Raw genomic sequence first — 20956 nt, 5'->3', positions numbered from 1 at the left:
TCTCCCGTCTCGCACCACACACCAAGACGGCCGTCACGTTGGCACATTTCACTTCTTTCTTTCAGAATGAGGCGAAAAGTATTAAAAGAGGTGAAAATCACTCCAAGTCTGGGCATGTTGAGAGCTGTACATACACACAAGGGGAGTTAGTCGGTTCCGTAAGAGCCAGCATGCGGGACCGGGATTCTGGGATTTGTAGTCTTTCTAGTTGCGTATTTTTCATAGTCTTATATTTCAACAGTTTTACGACAAACTGTGACTTTTTTGGCATGGAAATGATTATTTAAGATTGACAAACATCATATGTGTAATTCGTGGCACAATTCGGGATCGAAAGATAATCTTTCTCTCTCCATTGACTTCAATAGAAACTTTTTCCGAAATAAGGTCCCATGAGTCCCACCGGAAGGGGAGGGACTTCGCCTCTCTATAGCAATCCAGTACCATGCTGTCATGAACGCGCAGTGCTGTTACGTGTACAAATTGACGTGCTTAATGTGAACGAACCTTTTGGGGGGCGTGGTTAAAGTTGCGCATGCTCTATGAGCGCACATTAGAGATGGCAAATCCGGATCATTTTACGGACTCAGGGTCTTCTGAGTCAGTCATTGAAGAGATCCGGATCATACGAGTCATTTGAGTCATATGAGTCAGCATGACCAAGACCGTAGAAATCCTATTGGTGAAACCGAAAAGTTGTTGCATTTCACGAGCATATTATTATTCCATATATTTTGAATATATATATATATTTGTATATATATATATATATATAATATCTGCATGTATATTTTCTATTTCGACATGTATATTTTATTTTTATTTCTATTCTTGTATATTTTGTAGTTTTGTTTTATTGTAAAATGCCTTTTATGCTGCTGTAACAACAACAATTTCCCAATTTGGGATCAATAAAGTACTATCTATCTATCTATCTATCTATTAAACTGACGTTATAATTAACCTCCGCTACACAGTGTATTTTGCTTTAATAAAAAATGTTGATCACAAAAAAAAGGGTTATTTTGCGATTTGGCAAATCTGAGTCTGCTCGTGCATGAGGACGAGTCTGCTGGATCTCTGGATCTGCTGCTATATACGGCTCCGAGTCCGCACGAGTCTGCTCTGCTGTGTGTTGCACACACAGTGAGTCAGGATTTGCGAATCCGAGTCTGCTGTGGACTCGTGCATGACGACGAGTCTGCTGGATCTCTGGATCTGCTGCTATATGGTTACGGCTCCGAGTCCGCACGAGTCTGATCCGCTGTGTGTTGCAGCGAGTCAGGATTTGCGAATCTGCGAATCTGCGAATCCGAGTCTGCTGTGTGGACTCGTGCATGACGACGAGTCTGCTGGATCTCTGGATCTGCTGCTATATACGGCTCTGAGTCCGCACGAGTCTGCTGTGTGTTGCAGCGAGTCAGGATTTGCGAATCTGCGAATCTGCGAATCTGCGAATCTGCGAATCTGCGAATCTGCGAATCTGCGAGTCTGCTGTTGGAGCCGTCGGCTCCTCTGAGTCCCCACGAGTCTGCAGGAAGTTTCACTGATCCGCGTCCCCTCCCCTGAGCCAAACGATCACTTCTGGCAGCTATCCTGTATACTTGCTAAAGGGTAGGTAGATGGACTTGGGGTACGTTGTAATGTGATTTTACATGTTATAAAGAGAGTAGCGAGTGACGCAATTTATAGTTTTAATTTGTACGTCACACCAAGTGTGGGACTCAAGGACTCGGGTTAATGGAGAGGGGAGACTCGTCATGACCAGCTCATTTCTAGGATCCGGGTTAATGATCCGGATGAATCAGGACTCGCCCATCTCTAGCGCACATACGGTTACTTCTCAGGCATGACGGGTAATCTGTGACGTTTCGCTCTCTCAAAAATTGGGCCATTTTATCTTCACGCGCCAATGAGCAACTCTCATAGGAATGAATGAAGCCCCGCCTCCCACGCTGTATCCAGTTCTTATTATACATCCATGGTCTCGTCTGACAGGGCTGTAGTTCTGACGGAGAGCACCAGAACGTCGCTCCGCCACTTCAGAAATGTCAGTACCCATAAGGAGCCGTACACATGCCGCAGTTTTTGCGTGGCTGTGTCTTCAGTTGAAAGCCCAGTGGCGATCTGTTCATCTGTCATACTGATCATACCTTTGTTGTTATTAGCATCTGGTTAGCTAGCTATGCTAACGAATATAAGAAGCTTTTTCTCCAACCAGTGAGGTAAAGGCACATCTTTATATGATCATTATAGTTATAAAAAAATAAGAGAATAAAGTAAACAGGTATAAAATACTATATGACAGTAAAAAAAAGTTGTTATTAATAAACAAGAATACAGTTTAAAAGGGGAGTGATTTGTAAAATATCCATAAAGAAAAAGAAATCTGCTTACAGTTCTGTTTCATATGGATGTTGAGAGATGTATCCATAGATCTCCTAATGTTGCTAAAGTGCACCAGATTGATGCTTTTAACTTCAATATTTAAAAACAAATCTTCCCGGTGGAGCATGCCCCTGGACCCCCCTAGAGGAGGTTAGGTCCCCCCCCTACTTAAATCATGTCCACATGGATAGGAAACTAAATACATTTGCACACATCTTGTGTCCATATCTTTCTGTTGTGGTGGTCATGCCACACCGTGCACGTGCATGCATGCGCGAGTCATGGTAAGATATCTGGATTAAGAGGTTGCTTTTTCTTTGCACAGCATGAAAGAAAGGTGAAATGAATGGGCTGTGATTTTAGTATTTTTAAGCAGAGGTCAATCATTTGTACGGCCCTCGGAGGATGTTGAAAAAATTGAAATGGCCCTTGAGAGGAAAAAGGTTCCCCACCCCTGGATTAGATGCATAAAAACCTTCATAACACACAAGGGGACGGGTAATAACCGGAAAACATGGGATGGGACCTTTAAAGAAATACTTCACCACCAAAATGATCATTTGTATTTGATTGATGATTGAAGATTCCAAAAACTGAGAAAGTATTTGATGAAATTATGAAATAATAGATTTCTTGAGATAGGGTTGAAAAAATGCCGCTCCAAAATCAAGTAAAACAATTATGAAAACAAGGTGTTTTCGCTTGTAAGTTAAAAAATCTGTGAAAATGTACTTGGTAAGATTTCTTGAAATAAGATGGGATATTTAGATAAATCAGACCTTGTCATTAGCGTTTGGACACGTTTGTGAAAACACAGTTTTTCTCCATTAATTCAAGGTAGCACATGGCGACTATCGATTTACAAATGACCATTTTGGGGATGAAGTATTCCTGAAGGTGAATGTAGCCACAAGTTGGCAAGTGAAATGTGTTTTCTATGTCCTATAGAGTCTATAGGACATAGAAAACACATTTCACTTGATATTCACAGATATTTTACATGATATGAGTGATAACACGTGTTATACGGGCTATTTTGCACAATAGGTGTGCCTTGAGATTTTTTTTTGTCCTTTGGTGTGCCTTGGGCCCAAAAAGTTTGGGAACCACTGCTATAGACCAGTATGAATGCTCTTAACTCTTATAGACCACATTAGTTCATTTAAATATCATTTTAAATGTCAAAGATGTTTGATATGGATGTCACACACGAACACAGATAAATACTCTCATTGCTTGCACAACAACTTCCAACTGGCTCTTCAGCCACACACACATTTGGAGCCGGTGAGTGGACCACCAGCTGTGACGGATCCTCTCTCTGGGTGGCCACAGTGGCAGAGCTTCTCACAGTCAGAAAACAGATTGAGATCTTCCCTTCAGATAGGCTTGCAAAGGCCCGCAGACCCATAACCTGACCATGTTGAGAGGCAGAACATACAGTTTATGCCCTCTCATAACAACGCTAACCATTGACAGGAAACACTAGCTGATATGTGGGCACGAGGAGAGCTTTGAAGGCACTTTCACACTGCTGGATGAGGGCCAGAAAATCTCTCCTCTCCGTCCCTGCTGCTCTGGCTCTGTGTGGCTCTGTTCTGTATTTTTTAGATCTTATTCTCTGTTCTCTTCCTGCCTATATAATCCCCATGCTGTTAACAGCTAGCTAGTTTCTGCAGCTCCAGCTTCTGTGTGTCTGAACATTTCAGACTATTCCAGTCTGTGCTGTTATCTCTTATCAGACATTCATTACACATATGGAGGCTTGGCTCTGAATGAGAGAGCTGCCTGGACTAGTAGCTGGGTCCTCAGAACTCTCTATCTCTGTCTGTCTCCTGCTATTTCACTCTCTGGTTTCCTCCCTTTCTTCTACCTTTCTCCCACACACTGCCTCACTCATCTATCTTGTAGTTGTTAACTCCTTTTCTTTATTTACTTCATGCTCTGGCATTTAGCTTGTCCACCTGGTCCGGCCTCTCTCCCTTGAACATGTGTCTCCTTTCTCATCTGTCTCCTTGTTATCTGTATCGGTTATCCATCTGAAGTAACTCCTCTTCCTCATATCTCACCTTCCTCCTCCCTATCCATTTTTTCCAACATCTTTCATTACCCTTGTACTTTACTTTTGAGAAAGTACAGGAGGTCATCTTGACCTCATTCCAGCTGTGAGTGTTTCCTGTGGATCAGGCTTATAAAGTATCTGTTTCCCAATGTTCACTCCCTCATCCCAACAAGGCTGTTTTGCAAGGCCCACTATATCAAAACTGATGTTTGTTCTGTCTCTTTGCTCCACTCTGATGTCCCCACTAGTACATAAAGTCCGCAGTCTGTCATAAACTAGACCACTTGTAAAGTGCCTTGGCATCTCAAGGCGTTAATGAGGAGCAAGGAGTAAACGGGACAACAGCAGGACATGCCCAGCCTTTCGGTGGACACATTCCCAGCACTTCTTGCTAAGATTGAACTGTCTGTAATGTCCGATCATCTGGCAGATAACAGTCACCTCTTGAAAGTGTGTTGGCAGGCTTTAGGGAGATCTAAACATTTTATGACAATGTGTTGCTGATGGAAGCAATTAATATTCTGTCAGTGACAAGAGACAGCAAAGGCATCAGATATCCTTTTTTGTTGCATTACAACCATAAACAAACACAATCAAGTTGCACTTCAGTGTTCTTGATCAATCTTTTCCTATCAACCCTGTACATCAATGGTAGACATGTTCTGAACAGTGCAGTGTGTCTCTTCCAGGTGCCTTGCTCCAGTGGATCTTTGCTCTATGTTTGGTGCACTCTTTTCACAATTGAAGCTGACACTCACATGCAGCAGAGAGTGGTGAGTGTCCCTGCACAAACTTACCTTCAAAGTGTTTGTTTTCTCATAATGTGGCATGATTGTGTTGTTGTTTCTCACACTGTATCTGTTTATGTGGAGGTTTTTCTAGCTCTTGCCAGGTAGTAAGAGCAATTCTTGTTAATTACTAAGGAGCACCAAAGCGTTACATATCCATATGCATAAAAGACAGTGGATGTGGTAAAGCAGAACTTGCAAAACTTCTCATTTTTGAGGAAACATTTTCACAGACCAGCTTGGTTTGTTTGTTTTGAAGTTATGCAATCTGTGCTATTGTGATATTGATTGCTTCTATATTTGTAACCCAGTGTTTCTTATCAGAATAGCTTTAATTCATTCACAGTCCAAAACTAGAAAACAGACTTTATATGGATTAACAACAGCTAATGAAAACATCCACTAACTGATGACTGTTCTGTATGAATGTCCTGTTTCAGGTGGTCTTTAGTCCACTGTTTGTTATGAGGAGCCACCTGCCAGATCCAGTAATCCTTCACGTAGAGAAGAGGAGTCTGGGACTGAGAGAGAGCCAGCTGATCCAGGGCCAGGGCCACCAGGAGCCCCTGCTGAACACGGAGGCCGACCTCACACACCACCTCACCTTCCAGGCCAGGTAAAAAGAAGAGAGAACATCTCACTTGCTTTTAACATTTACAAGTGCACATCCTTAAAAGGCAAAGTAAAATAAAGTGTATAAAATACCTTTGTACATTATCATAATATATACTCTGAAAACTCAGTAAAGCTGTACCAAATAGTTTGAAGTATTAAAGCTTCATTAACTTTGACCTTCGATGTCTTTGCATCATGTTTGAGGACGGTATATTTGACACAGTTGCAGATAAATATGATGCTACACTAATATTATTAGTATTATATAAAAGACAGGCTCTGACTCTGGTCTTCTGTAATGGGCTTTTCATGCTTCCATTCAGCAAAGATAGAGAGACACTTTCACACACATTCTGATTCTTGTGAGCCAACATGAAGACATGATCCAGGGTTAGTGCAGGCACATTTGATGGGAATAGGAAGCCAGCTTGGCAGCAGCTGAGCCACTGCTCCAAATGGATTGTGTTTGTCTATATGCACACGTATGCACGGTTGGATGAGTAGTATGTATGCACACATGTGTCCTGGTATCCATGTGTGGTCTACATGTCATATAGTTGGAATGCTGACACAGCATTCCAACTATATGTTATGCTACGCACAAAATTCTTTATTATTCCGTCGGGTTATTTTGCACCTCTTCTCCTCCCACATTCCACATCGCAGAAACTCCGTTCTAACATCAAAACGTTCAGCTCCGTCGGGAATCGATGGCTATTACTTTTATCATTCATAACTTTCATAATTCCAGAGATACATCCCATAATTCATCACATTTTTAACCATTGAAGTCAATGGAGAAAATCTTCAGACTTGAACAAATCTTCATGCGACTTCAACTGCTAACTGTTCATTCATACTTTCACTCAGAAACCTCATTCCAACTTAAAAATGTTACACATCTTTCTGACATTATTCGTGTAACACAACTTTTAAATCTGATTCTTACTTTTAGAAATATTAAACATTGTTCAGACCTTGGTACAGAGGCCTTCTTCAGATTTGAACATTAGTGTGTATTGAGCAGCTCGTTAAGGTGCGTGATCTCAAAGCTAGAGTGGAGGACAGCTTGAAATTCGCCTTCATATTTTCTTTTTAAACCTGCCATAATTCCCAAACCCTACACTCCTGAGACATCATTTATTCATGACAAACGTGGGAAAACATCTTGTAGCTTGAAAAGTGGAAAGAAATTAAGCAAAATAATTAAACAAAATGCCTCTTGAGGGCATGAAGTGACAAAAACCTTTCAACATGTCTCCATTAAAGCCCATTGTAAATTCAAGCTGATCTTTACTCACAGCAGCAGCCGCACACCTTTAGTTAATCTGCCAAAAAGGCCACATTATTAATCCGAAAGTACACAAAAAGTACACTTCAGATGCTCAAGTTCCTTGACATGCTTCACGCGTTGACATTTCACCGATATCTGTTACGGTTCTTCAACAAAATGTTCACATGTAACAGGTTTATCTCTCATTCAGAACAATCAGAATCAGAATCTAGGTGGGGGGTCTACTAGGTGCTGTGCTGGTTGTATAGTCTGACCGCTGCAGGAAGGAAGGACCTGCGGTATCTCTCCGTGAGACAGCGGGGGTGCAGCAGCCTATCGCTGAAGGAGCTGCACAGTGAGGACAGGGTGTCCTGGAGGGGATGGGACACATTGTCCAGCAGGGAGGACAGCTTGGCTGCCATTCTCCTGTCTCCCACCACCAGTGTCCAGAGGACTCCCCAGGACAGAGCTGGCCTTCTTTACCAGTCTGTTCAGTCTCTTCCTGTCAGTCGCCGAGATGCTGCTGCCCCAGCAGGCCACACCATAGAAAATGGCTGATGCCACAACAGAGTGATAAAATGTCTGAAGGAGTGTCCCCTGCACCCCGAAAGACCTCAGTCTCCTCAGCAGAAAGAGTATGCTCTGTCCCTTCTTGTACAGAGCAGCAGAATTATCAGTCCAGTCCAGTTTATTGTTCAGATGAACGCCCAGGTATTTGTAAGATTTCACAATCTCAATGTCCGCTCCCTGGATGTTCACTGGTGTCGGGGGAGTGTTGGCGCCGTCTGAAATCCACCACCAGCTCCAATGCAAATGCTCTCCTCTCACAGATTACTGCACATCACCATGGAAACCTTTGATCTCTGGACACGTCGTTAGCTCAAATATAAACACCTGTGTCATGGAACACCATGATGTCATAACTCCAATTGACATAATTAGAGCAGCAGACTAATGACGTGGTCACTGGACTTTAACAGACTGTCTCAGCCTATTCTTTTCCGTCTGATGGAGACTTCATACTGACTTCAACATGTTCCACATATTTTATACATTATTGGTGACGTATGCTTTTAGTTCTAAAGTTTTCAGTTCAAATATTCTGCTGCTTTTTCATGCATTTAGACTTTTATTTTCTTGTTCTTATTTCACATTGAAGTCCCCTCTATTCATGAACCCTTTAAAGCAGGGGTTCCCAACCCCCGGTCCGCGGACCGGTACCGGGCCGCGGAGGGTCTTACTGCCGGGCCGCGAAATAGCTGTGAGTTTATCGTAATATTTGCAGAATTATTATAAAAAAATATTTTATCATAATATTTTTTTCAAAAAGTGTTTAATTTTCGCACCTATGCCACCAGTCATATTATTTCATCCAGTAGCTAGTTAATTTTTCACCAGAAAACCGTTGAAAATGGCTTTTATGATGTTCCGAGGGATTCGGCGGCTCAGCCTAAGGTCTCAGCCTCTTGTGCGCACAAGCATGTTACCGGTGCGCCAAGTAGGAAGAGGAGCACACAGGAGACAACCGTTTGATTGCAGACTGTTATGTTTATGTGGGGAAATGGTGGTGCATACATTATTTGAGATATATTTCAAACTCGGACTTCATTTTAAGGACATGTCGGCCAGGGGTGTAGAGCTATTTGTTTAAGCACCGGATTGGCAAAACAGGAGAGTAAACCAGTCTGCCTTGATCTATGAATGAATGTCCGGGACTCTCACGGTATCTGCTGCCCGCAGCTGTTTTATAGAAGGAAACCCTCCTTCACTTCATGAAATGGCTGCAGCATCAGGAGGCAGCGGGACGTACTCGGTAAAGAGCAGTGCCTTTTTACGCACCGCCTTCGCTGTGTTTAACTTCATCAGAACATAGTGACTGCAGGCTGCTACGTGTTAACCACACACACATCTACACACATCGAACTGCCCGATTACTTCCCCTTTTATTAGTTTTATGAAGGAGATGTCCAGTCAGTCACCAAGGCGCATGATGTGTGTGTGTGTATGTGCTCTGCTCAGCTCAGCTCTGTGTGTTCGGTGTGTTTGTGTCTGTCCGACACCGGCATATATGCGGCTGTTCCCAAAATAAATTAGTTTAATCTTAATCTCGATGTCGTGCTAAATGCTGTCGGAGTGCACCGGAACGAACAACACTATCATAATATCTTCTGAAAACAAATGCCAGTGTCACACACACACACACACACACACACACACACACACACACACACACACACACACACACACACACACACACACACACACACACACACACACACACACACACACACACACACACACACCTCCTTCATAATGCGCCTTCTCCTCGTTTTCCCAGCATTCACTGATTATCCGTAAATCATACAAACAAAACCAAAACGTTGATTTATCTGTTTTCCCGTTTTGGTTTACAAATTGAATAACGTCGGTTTTTTGGTTTTCCGAAAAACTAAAAAACAACACCGGTTCTTTTTTAAACTTTGTTAATATGTTTTGGATGCATATTGTTCTAGTATTTGTTCAGGCTGTTACATACAATAAGCCTCTGTTGCTACCTGCTGGTGAGTAAATATTGAAATCAGTTAAAATTGACAACCGGTCCGCGATTTTTTTTTAATGTATCTACCGGTCCTTGGCACAATAAAGGTTGGGAACCCCTGCTTTAAAGTACTCAGCCACACCACTTATATACCTGTTGCTATGTCAGTTAATCTTTCAAATACAAGGTTGCTTGTTTGATTCAAGCTCTTGTAGTCAATATGTCAAGGTATTTATCCCTAACATTTGATCAGCTAACTAATGACACACACTCAGAGGATCTTTATAAACGTTTTAAGTATTGCACATCTTTTGAACTTCAGTTCAAATGCTCGAAATGGCCCAAAACTTCACAGGTTTGGTAACGATGCAGCCCTCAACGCATCTAAGCGTATTATGGGATGTCATCAAATGCCGTTGGCATGGCGACAGATCATTCGCCATCAAGTTAGTTCAAAAGTTTGCATTTAAAATATTCTGCTGCTTTTCCAAGCCTTTTTACTTTCTTTTCTTCTCTCATCACACATTCAAGCCCCCAGTGTTCATGTATCATTTCAATCTAAATTCTTCACTTTCTTCTTACACATTACATTTCGGCATAGCAGTTTAGCGTCAGCTTTTCAGCATAAAGCATTCCCACTAGCAATTTCTTCAGGAATTGCATTCTCTAGTTGTCTTTGTTTTCCATGTGAGTAAATCACTGCTGCGCCTGGTTCTCGGTCGGTGTGTGTTCACGCTCTCTCATACTCACCAAACCCCCTTTGAGAGACAGCTCCTTACTGTATATCTTGTATTATGTTAGGTCCCACTAAGCAAAGTCAGTTGTCAAAATGTTGCATCAAATTTGCACATAAAAGAAATACCATGTATTCCATCTGTAGGTCATATGATATCTTATAACACCACTATGGTACCTCATGTGTCATGTCACAACATTTAAATGCTAGATGCTTTATTCCAAAGTGTCTCATGAGTGTTTATGTGTCAGTATGGGTGGGCCCAGGGGAAATAACAACCATATGTATATACTGTATTGATGTTGTTCCTACCATATTTGTTGTCTGTACATCTTTAATCCATGTTGTTTTATGAAAGAAACATCACCCCTTTGGTAGCAACCAGTGGTGATGTGAATAAACAGGGTATGGTATAACTCACTCCTCCTGAGAGAAATCTTAGCTGTAACTGTTGTGTGTTTAGATATCTAGTCACAAAGTTTGTTTTGATTTCTGCTGCCATAAAGGAACCACAGTGGCCATACAGTGACTGGGAATTAATCTGCGCCTCTTGCGGAAGATAAATCCTTTTCATAAAGCAAGCTCAGGAACAACTAAGTGTCTTGTCTTTCTGGATTGCCACCACAAAGCATCCCCTTTCTAAACTGCCTCTCACTGCACAAACATACAGACCCCTTTCCTTGAACCCCCAACTCAATCCATCCCTCATCCTCCTGCATCCTCTACCACAATTGTACATGTACCTTCACTCACACACACAATAACACACACAACCCCAAACCTCTAGGACAGATCCAATCTCCAATGTTCGCTGGTCAACAGCTCGTCTTTCCTTCCTGTAATTACACATAGTTGTGGGTTCTAATGGACGAGGTGGAGAGTAGAGCTGCGGTCTGTGACACAAGAGACAGACAAGTCTTAACCAAAACAGTTATGTCCCGCTCTCCAAGTCTTAGCCACCCCATTTGAAGGCTGAGGGTTACAATTAGAAGCCTCTTCCAGTTTCCCCCTTAGGGACTGCTCTGGATGAAAGGCTTCCTGTCAACACCTTGTCCCTCTCCTCTGTCTTGCCCCAGCTCCAAAAGCTATAGCCCCTGTGTTCTTTATATAGCACAATGAGCTCTATTAATAAACTACTGATCTGGGGTAAGGGGGCTGCTACACTTTAGCCAAATAGAACTGGATGAAGCCCAGAGGAAGAGAAGAAGCTATTATAGTTTGGATTTAGTTCCTTTTTTTTCTTGTGGCAAAGCCGTAATTGACCAGTGTCTGGGGCTGAGGTATCCAATAGGATTATGTATTGCCGTTAAGCTTTTTCTATGATCTTTACGAATTTGTGTTTATAAGGCAAGACTGCATGTCAGGACGAAAAAAGCAGAACAAAAGGCAGATGGTGGTTTTAGGGTAAAAGCAGAGTTTAGCTTGAGGTCACTTGAATCGTTCTGAACAGAACAATGAGAAAAGTCAGCTGCTGTCAAGAGATGTCTTGTTCTATAGTGAAATGAAAAATATCTTTCAATTGGTTCTGGGGGTAAAATAAGTGAAGACGCTTCCAAGGCAGATTTGCTTATATACAGCAGTGATTCACAACCATATGTTTTTATGACCCGAGTATGTCGTTTTTAATTTCATGCCATCAACTATCACCACGAGGGGGAGGGGGGGGGGGGGTAATCAGCATAAATGAACTCAGCTGGTGCAGGGCCTGCTTGGCAGCAGGACTTGCAGATTGTTGTGGAAAGATGGCAAAATGTTTGAAAATCTCTGAGATATACATGTTCTGTGAGCTATCTATTTCAATGGAAATGTGTTACAGAAAATGGAATACATGGCACATGTTTCTCTTGTTAGAGACATCTATAATGATTTGTGCTCCGTCTTTCAGGCATGATGAGGATGCTTCCCACTGTGCTGTACCAATCTCCACCAGCCTCATCAAACAGATAGTGCACAAGAATGGAAATGAGGACAACCTGGAGCACATCCTGGCTGACTTCTACGGTCCAAAGACCTCCACTGGGCCCCCATGGCCCTACGTAGCCAAGGATACTGACAGGTACAGTATTGTGTGCATGTCCAGTGCCCTGCATTTTAATAATAGCCGTCTTGTACTTTTACTTACATGTTTAGTGTTGATCATCTTTTTTTAAACAAATCTTGAGGAGCCCATCTACAAGCAGCGGGGTGGCTAAACAAGCTGAAGCAAGGCAGGAAAGAGAAATAATGCCACATCATGCAAGTTCACACACAAAGTGCACAAGCCTCTTTCCTCCAACACACCAGGACACCTTATGATCCTTTGCAGTCAACATGTGTTATTATTTTCCCTCTTTATTATAGAACTTATGTGACAAGCTTTAAATCTTAATGTTACATTTCATAACAAATTGTATTTAGACCAACCAGTATTTTCCTAATAGTAGTCTTCATATGGCATCCAATCCCCGAAGCTCAAAGTTGTGCAAGCAAGCCCTTTAATGAGGGAGGCTTCTCTTTATTACCGAATCTTTGTTCATGTAATAAAACTGTAACTGCAAAGACAATGCAGAGCCATACATCAGAGAGCGGAGATTTAGGCTGTCACTCTGTCACAGTCCCACTTTCTCACACTCGTCACAGGGCCTTGCATTCAGTTCAAACTTGGCACAGCTTTGCAGAGCATACAGTGTGTATACTGAATAAATGTGAGCAAATGTGTGTTTATGTGGCCCACGCATGAGGCTGCATATACAATCGAGCTGCACACACATGTGAATCTTTCCACAAATGCCACTCTGGGAATCGTCTTTTGTCACAAAGCAATCACATCTTGAAGCAGCGGAAAGACACAAAGCCATATGCCCCCCCACAGGCTTGAGCTACAGAGAGTGGATCTGTCTGTGGTCGCCCGGGTTTCTCTGCTTCTATCCATACCCAAAGACGCACACAGATTGTTGCCCAACCCACACTCATAACACTGTGTTACAAACGCACATCGCCGCACACATCACCCACATTGAATGTCACACACACTGAGTCTCAGTGAATGGCGGCTATCTGGAGATGCAGTGTCAGGTTTCTCTGGCACTCAGACCTCTCTCTTCCTGTGAGACTAAAAGTCCAAGGCCAATGCACATTTCACATCCTGTGAGGGGCTGTGGCAGTTTGTCTGAAACAGAAATCTGCCACTTTATGTTGAAGAGCCAAAAAGGTACAAGAAAAGCAACACACTCTCACTCCCTGATCGTCCAGGAGCGACGCTTGGTCAGGGTCCTTTGGCGTGCAGTTGTGACGCACCGAGGCTCCTTCAGCTTCATAAACGGACGCAAAGAGCTTTCAACTGATTACAATGTATTCCCATCGGCGGCGGTATTTGACGCTCAGGGAAGCACCGCATCGGTCCATGTCAGTTAAAGGCAATGTGAGCGTCCATTCCCATTGGATAACGGAGGATTTTACACCCGGAAGTAAGTATTCTCCTTACTGTCGATTGATTTTACAGTGATATCTGCACTACTCATCAACTCAAAAACACCAGATTATCCTTGTCAATTACACAACATTGATTGGTTTAAATTGTGTACAATGGTTTTGTGTTTTTCCCCTTCGATTCGGAGAAACAAATATTTTTTCGGAGTTTAGGATGGCAGAAGACACTACACTACCCAGAATCCTCAGCTATCGTTTGGGACTACACATCCGATTTGCTTGACAAACCCCGTGATTAGTCCTCAAGCTCTGTGATTGGATGTTGGAGTGGCAGTACGCCAAGGTTACGCCGAGCGTCAAACAGCACTTTGAAAGGGAATGAAGCCCAGCGACGGCACACTATCCAAAACAGGATATTTTCCAAATATTGCTGTAGCCATCGATCATCTTAAGATAAGATAAGATATACTTTATTGATCCCAAGTTGGGAAATGTTTTTGTTACAGCAGCATGTACAACATGCAATTTATTGTTACTTTGTAATTCTACTCCACTATCATTCAGAGGTTAACCTGGTATTTTCACTCCACTACATTTATTTTAGTTACTTTGCAGATTCTGATTAATGATGTGAAATATAAACAACCCTTAAATCAGACTTTAGTTACACCTGAGTAAAATTCAGTGAAAGGTGATTGTCAAGTGCCAACAATCAGGCGAGATATTTGATAGTTGGTGCTTGAGAAGACTAAACATTTATCTGCAGATCCCTATAAAGTATATTCATTACTCGTTATTCTCTAATCGTTCATCAATAACTGTATATAATGGCTATTTCGCACATCCCTTTCAAGATTTCAAGATTTTCAAAGGTTTATTGACATACTGTATCATATACACAACTACGGTGTAGTTATGCAATGATGACAAACTTGGGTCACAGGTTCCTCAACAGTGCATTACAAGACATCTATCTTATCCTAAAGTATTCTTTAATGTTTAAATAAAGCCTAATTTTTTCATATGGAATGCAGTTGGAGGTCAACCAATCACAGAGCTTGAGGACTAATCACAGGGTTTGTCGAGCAAAGCTGACTGGCGTCGTCCCAAATGACAGCTGAGGATTCTGGGTAGTGTAGTGTCTTCGGCAATCCTAAACTCCGAGTGTTTCGGAATCGAAGGGGAAAAACACAAAAGCATTGTACACAATGCTCGGTGAAACCGAACCAACCAGCGAGTGTGTAAATATTGTGTCTTAATGGGGCACCTCGGCTCTGATTAAACAGACATCGTGTAGTGGTTGGGGTTAGGGTAACCCCTTGCTGCAGGCAGTGTCTGCGTCAGGGTTTCCGCTAGGATTTTTTCTTGCCGGTCAAATGTCCGGAAATAATTTATTTTACCGGACAAATTCGAAACTTACCGGTCATGTTTCAATAAGAAGAAGAAGAAGAAGAAGAATTGTGTAGCAGAGTTTCCGTTAGCAGGTAATTACCGGACTATGTAAGGATATGCTGATGTTTAAAACTCAGTTAATGAGAGTCATTTTTATATTGCTTCAGTTTATAATCGTAACAGATCGAAAAGTTCAGATTCATTTTTCAATAAATGATTCCACAAACAACATAATTATTACATTCAAACAAACTACTTATAGTAGATAAAGTACATTATTCAAAAGTTTACATTAACTTTGGATAATAACACGGGAGAAACGGATCCTCTCTTTTCCTCTCTCTCCCCCCCCTCTCTCTCTCCTGACAGCCGGTCAGTTTCTCATGCAGCTCGCTAAACAGCGGGCGGAGCTGCAGGTGATCATGCAGAGCTGCGTGTCTCTGTCTGATCTCTGATCTCTCTCTCTCGTCCGGTTATACTTCACTCGCGTTTATGTCCATATCGATCAGATCCAGCTCTCCTGATCGGCCTTTATAGAGAGCACCGATCAAACTATTAAGAGTGAATATCGGCCGATAATGACCGGCGGCCGATTGATCGGAGCATCCCTAATTATTACCGGACATTTTGGCCGGCAGGTTTTGAATTTACCGTTTTTTAATAAATGTTACCAGCTAAAAACCGGTAATTACCGGCTAACGGAAACCCTGGTATGCGTGTGTTTGTAGCTTTCAAAATCCACACTTCTCAAGACCTCAACTTCAGAGTTGGCAGGTGTGGACAGACACATTCCTTTCAACTACCCTTTTGTGAGCTCTGTAATGTGATTTATGAGCCTTAAACTTGTCTGCCCTCCGGCTCGAGGTGATTGTCCCATAAAACACTCAAACATGGGTAAATGGTAAGAAAAAGCCATTGTCAGTGTTTAGGGTCCCATTCAACAGCAGGCAGGCTTTGGGTATGGTACGTTTGAGGTGGCAGGTCGGTGGGCTGAGCAGAGACCAGGCGGCTTGGAGGGAGAGGAAGAAGTTAAACCTTTGATGGCTTTGAACTTCGAGTTAGTCTGAGAGAACTGTTTGTTTGGCTCTCTTCTGACACTACGCTGTTTAGGGTTCATGAGACCATGATTACCGTGAAATGACTGTTGTGTTGGTGGAAAAATGGTTCCGTGTTTCAGTCTGTTTGTCTGTGTCTCCACATGCCTGTGTGTGTTCCCAGATGTCTTGTCAACTGTTCTCTGTATCTGTTTGTATTGCATAACTTGTGTGCAGACCTTTTTCTTCCTATGTATTTGTTTAGCCTGACTGATTGTCATTGTGTTCTGCATTGTATAACAGTAAAATAATTGTTTGTTTATATGCAACACATTTCAATGTCGGTTTAAAGCTGTGTGCTGCACTGTGTAACACATGTCCATAGCTGATTTACATGAGTAGACAGATGAAATGATGTCCTTAATCTAAGGAATTGAGCATAAATGATTTTTATTACCAAGCTGAGAATAATTGTTGTTTGTAAATACTGCATTACAGGTAGCTGCGTGTCTGTCTCCCTGTCTATATGTATGTCATTATAGCTATGTATCTCAGTGAAGTGTTTACAGTCCATGCACACATAGCCTCACTGCAGTATGGGAAACAAACTCAGAGCAGTAGAAATGAGCTTCGAATGTCATTGTTTTTGACAGAATAGATTCATGTTTGACTCTTTGAAGGGCTGTTTAAGATGCATGCATGCATAATCATCATCATCAGCATCATCACTGCAAAGACCAAAGCTTCCACTGACTCTGTCTGTGTTTATATACTCATATACTTCATATCTGCCAATAGGTCACTATTAGAGTTTACTTATTTGATTGATTTCTACAGTCTGTTCCCTCCCCACAGGTCGGTGCTGGAGCCCCTGGCCCAGTGGGACAGTCCCATGCAGGTGAAGTTATCCTGCTGGAAGTCGGGTCTCAACACTCTGCTGGTAGAGCTGTTGCCCTGGGCCCTGCTGGTCAACCACTCCAAATGGGACGTGTGGCTGTTTGAGGGAGAGACAATCGTCCTGCAGATACCAGCCGGAAAGATCATTGTGCCCCCCAACTTTAAGGTATTGTGCCTACTACAGAACATGTATCCTGCTAGAAAAATCCTCCAAATCAATGCTGCAGAGTAAAGATATTCTGACATACAGTCACAAGCTCTAAAAACACTGGATTATACATTCCCAATAATGGCGTTTTCAGCGCTTTTCCTTACACTTCCCTCGCCAGATAAACGCTTATGTCTTCTAAACCAGGGGTTCCCAACCTTTATTGTGCCAAGGACCGGTAGATACATTAAAAAAAAAAAACGCGGACCGGTTGTCAATTTGAACTGATTTCAATATTTACTCACCAGCAGGTAGCAACAGAGGCTTATTGTATGTAACAGCCTGAACAAATACTAGAACAATATGCATCCAAAACATATTAACAAAGTTTAAAAAAGAACCGGTGTTGTTTTTTGGTTTTTCGGAAAACCAAAAAACCGACGTTATTCAATTTGTAAACCAAAACGGGAAAACAGATAAATCAACGTTTTGGTTTTGTTTGTATGATTTACGGATAATCAGTGAATGCTGGGAAAACGAGGAGAAGGCGCATTATGAAGGAGGTGTAGGTGTGTGTGTGTGTGTGTGTGTGTGTGTGTGTGTGTGTGTGTGTGTGTGTGTGTGTGTGTGTGTGTGTGTGTGTGTGTGTGTGTGTGTGTGTGTGTGTGTGTGTGTGTGTGTGTGTGTGTGTGTGTGTGTGTGTGTGTGTGTGTGTGTGTGTGTGTGTGTGTGTGTGTGTGTGTGTGACAGACACTGGCATTTGTTTTCAGAAGATATTATGATAGTGTTGTTCGTTCCGGTGCACTCCGACAGCATTTAGCACGACATCGAGATTAAGATTAAACTAATTTATTTTGGGAACAGCCGCATATATGCCGGTGTCGGACAGACACAAACACACCGAACACACAGAGCTGAGCTGAGCAGAGCACATACACACACACACACACATCATGCGCCTTGGTGACTGACTGGACATCTCCTTCATAAAACTAATAAAAGGGGAAGTAATCGGGCAGTTCGATGTGTGTAGATGTGTGTGTGGTTAACACGTAGCAGCCTGCAGTCACTCTTAAGCTGTTCTGATGAAGTTAAACACAGCGAATGCGGTGCGTAAAAAGGCACAGCTCTTTACCCGCTGGTGCTGCACTTCTCAGAGGCGGAGTATACGTCCCGCTGCCTCCTGGTGCTGCAGCCATTTCATGAAGTGAAGGAGGGTTTCCTTCTATAAAACAGCTGCGGGCAGCAGATACCGTGAGAGTCCCGGACATTCATTCATAGATCAAGGCAGACTGGTTTACTCTCCTGTTTTGCCAATCCGGTGCTTAAACAAATAGCTCTACACCCCTGGCCGACATGTCCTTAAAATGAAGTCCGAGTTTGAAATATATCTCAAATAATGTATGCACCACCATTTCCCCACATAAACATAACAGTCTGCAATCAAACGGTTGTCTCCTGTGCGCTCCTCTTCCTACTTGGCGCACCGGTAACATTCTCGTGCGAACAAGAGGCTGAGACCTTAGGCTGAGCCGCCGAATCCCTCGGAACATCATAAAAGCCATTTTCAACGGTTTTCTGGTGAAAGATTAACTAGCTACTGGATGAAATAATATGACTGGTGGCATAGGTGCAAAAATTAAACACTTTTTGAAAAAAATATTATGATAAAATATTTGTATATATTTATAATTCTGCAAATATTACGATAAACTCACAGCTATTTCGCGGCCCGGCAGTAACACCTCCGCGGCCCGGTACCGGTCCGCGGACCGGGGGTTGGGAACCCCTGCTCTAAACTGTATGCCTTCAGTTGTTACCTAGCATTCAAGCCGTTAAACTGAAAAATGATGTTATAATGAAGACATCAGGGTTACTTTCTCAGACTAAATCACCCTGCACCGACACAGACAGTTGAACGGACTTGCATTTATCTAGCACAAATCAAACCTTCTGACACCGGTACCCAAGGTGTGAACATTCATACACTGATGGCAGAGGCTCATCAGAAACAGAAGACTGTTTCCTGAGCTGAGGAGTTAGTAAACTGAACATCACATGTTCTTAATGTTCTTACTGTGCACCACTTACATCTTTATATAATACTTTCATACCATTTGCTATGCTACGTGAAACAAGCCATATTACATGAATGTTTCCAATCAGGTCAGAATTTAAGTGTTGGAAAAATACTGCTAAGTAAAGCAAATTCTGACTGTATTCTTTCCAAATTTGAGCCACTGTATGCTATGCAGTGATCTTCCTATTGCTCTGATAGGTATAGATAGATACTGTATTTATTTTGCCTTTAGGCAAGACAACCTTCATTATGAAACCTGCTCTGTACTCATCTGGACTAATACAACTGTTCTCAAAGCTGAAATACAACAATATTCCCTGCATGTCTCTATCTACAGCCAAGCTCTGTCACTCTTTACTGTAGAAATGTCTTCTCTCTGGCTTCTGACATCAGAAGAAGAGGTCTGCAGATGTTTTTCCCACTGTGGAACATAAAACACATACACAGATTCTTCAACTAACAAAGTGCTCAGCAGCAAGGCAGCGTATCAAAGAGCAATTGCTGATATGGTTCAGCTCAAAAATGTGTAAAAGCTTTTGTCATAGGAACAAATAAAACATTATTTCAACCTGCTCCTGCTGTTTATCAAAGCAGGAGCAGTGAAAAGTAGTTTTGGTGTCCGCTGAGAAGGTTGCTGTTTGATGGGCATGTTTGATGAGGCTGATAGCTGCAGAGCCAGATAAACAGCAATCAGCACACATCAGCCAACATCAGTAATGGAAGTAATATACTCCTCAATCCAGGACTTTTTGTAAAGTTATGCAGGGAGCATGAAAACATGGACACAAACTTGAGTTGTTGGTTTTGAAGCCACAGTTGATACAATCGGATACAGTCCATTTCATTATCAATTACAGACCATTTTAATACTACATTTAGTTTGACATGACTTTGACCTTTCTCTTTCCTTGTAATTCCTTATCTGATGTCCTTCTCCCCCCTTTCTTGCCCTCTTGTCCCCCTCCACCCAGGAAGCCTTCCAGATTGGTATCTACTGGGCCCATACTAACACTGTCCACAAGTCCACGGCTCTCAAACTGGTGCATGACCTGACTTCTCCTCGGTGGAAGGAGGGATCAGGCTCAGAGGTGGTCACTCTGGATGAGGAGGGGTATGTAGAGGCCGACATCACCCTGGGAGCCTTCCCTGGCAGACAGAAGGTGAGGAAACAAAGCCTTTATAAGTTACAGTGATCAATGCGCATGAAATTTCATTTTGGAAAGTCATTGAATTATACATTATAGGAATACATCCCCCTCAAAGTGATCATTGTATATTAGAGTTACTCAACCTGTGTGACCTTACATTCTTGAAGAAAACTCTCAAGGCTTAAGTTTGCCTTTACTGTGAACGAATAATAAGTAAAAGGTGCTGCGTTTATCAACAGGAAAGTTACTCTATGTTCACATTTCAACTCCTGCAGTATAATTATAATCCAAGTCATTTATATGCAAATGTTCATTTTGTGGGTACAAATTTCCTTTAACAGTTATCGTGAGCACAGTGAAAATGTTCTGTAGGACAATGCACTATAAAAAAGTATTTGAATGATTGTTCTACTTTATAACTGGCGACTTGGTGTCTGTTGTCTCCTCT

General features: G+C 42.3%; 1 protein-coding gene across 1 annotated transcript in view; it reads left to right on the top strand.

Annotated features, from left to right (window-relative positions):
- LOC117497404 (vacuolar protein sorting-associated protein 13B-like) overlaps positions 1-20956 on the top strand; it is a 392696-nt gene that overhangs the window by 350435 nt on the left and 21305 nt on the right. The window contains 5 exon segments of the mRNA XM_034149383.1: positions 5140-5223; positions 5679-5854; positions 12287-12457; positions 17091-17298; positions 20332-20520. Coding sequence (XP_034005274.1) covers positions 5140-5223; positions 5679-5854; positions 12287-12457; positions 17091-17298; positions 20332-20520 — 828 coding nt within the window.

Source organism: Trematomus bernacchii, unplaced genomic scaffold, assembly GCF_902827165.1.
Source record: "Trematomus bernacchii unplaced genomic scaffold, fTreBer1.1, whole genome shotgun sequence".
NCBI lineage: Eukaryota > Metazoa > Chordata > Actinopteri > Perciformes > Nototheniidae > Trematomus > Trematomus bernacchii.
Note: the sequence above shows the minus strand (reverse complement) of the source record. Positions and strands in the feature narration are given on the sequence as shown.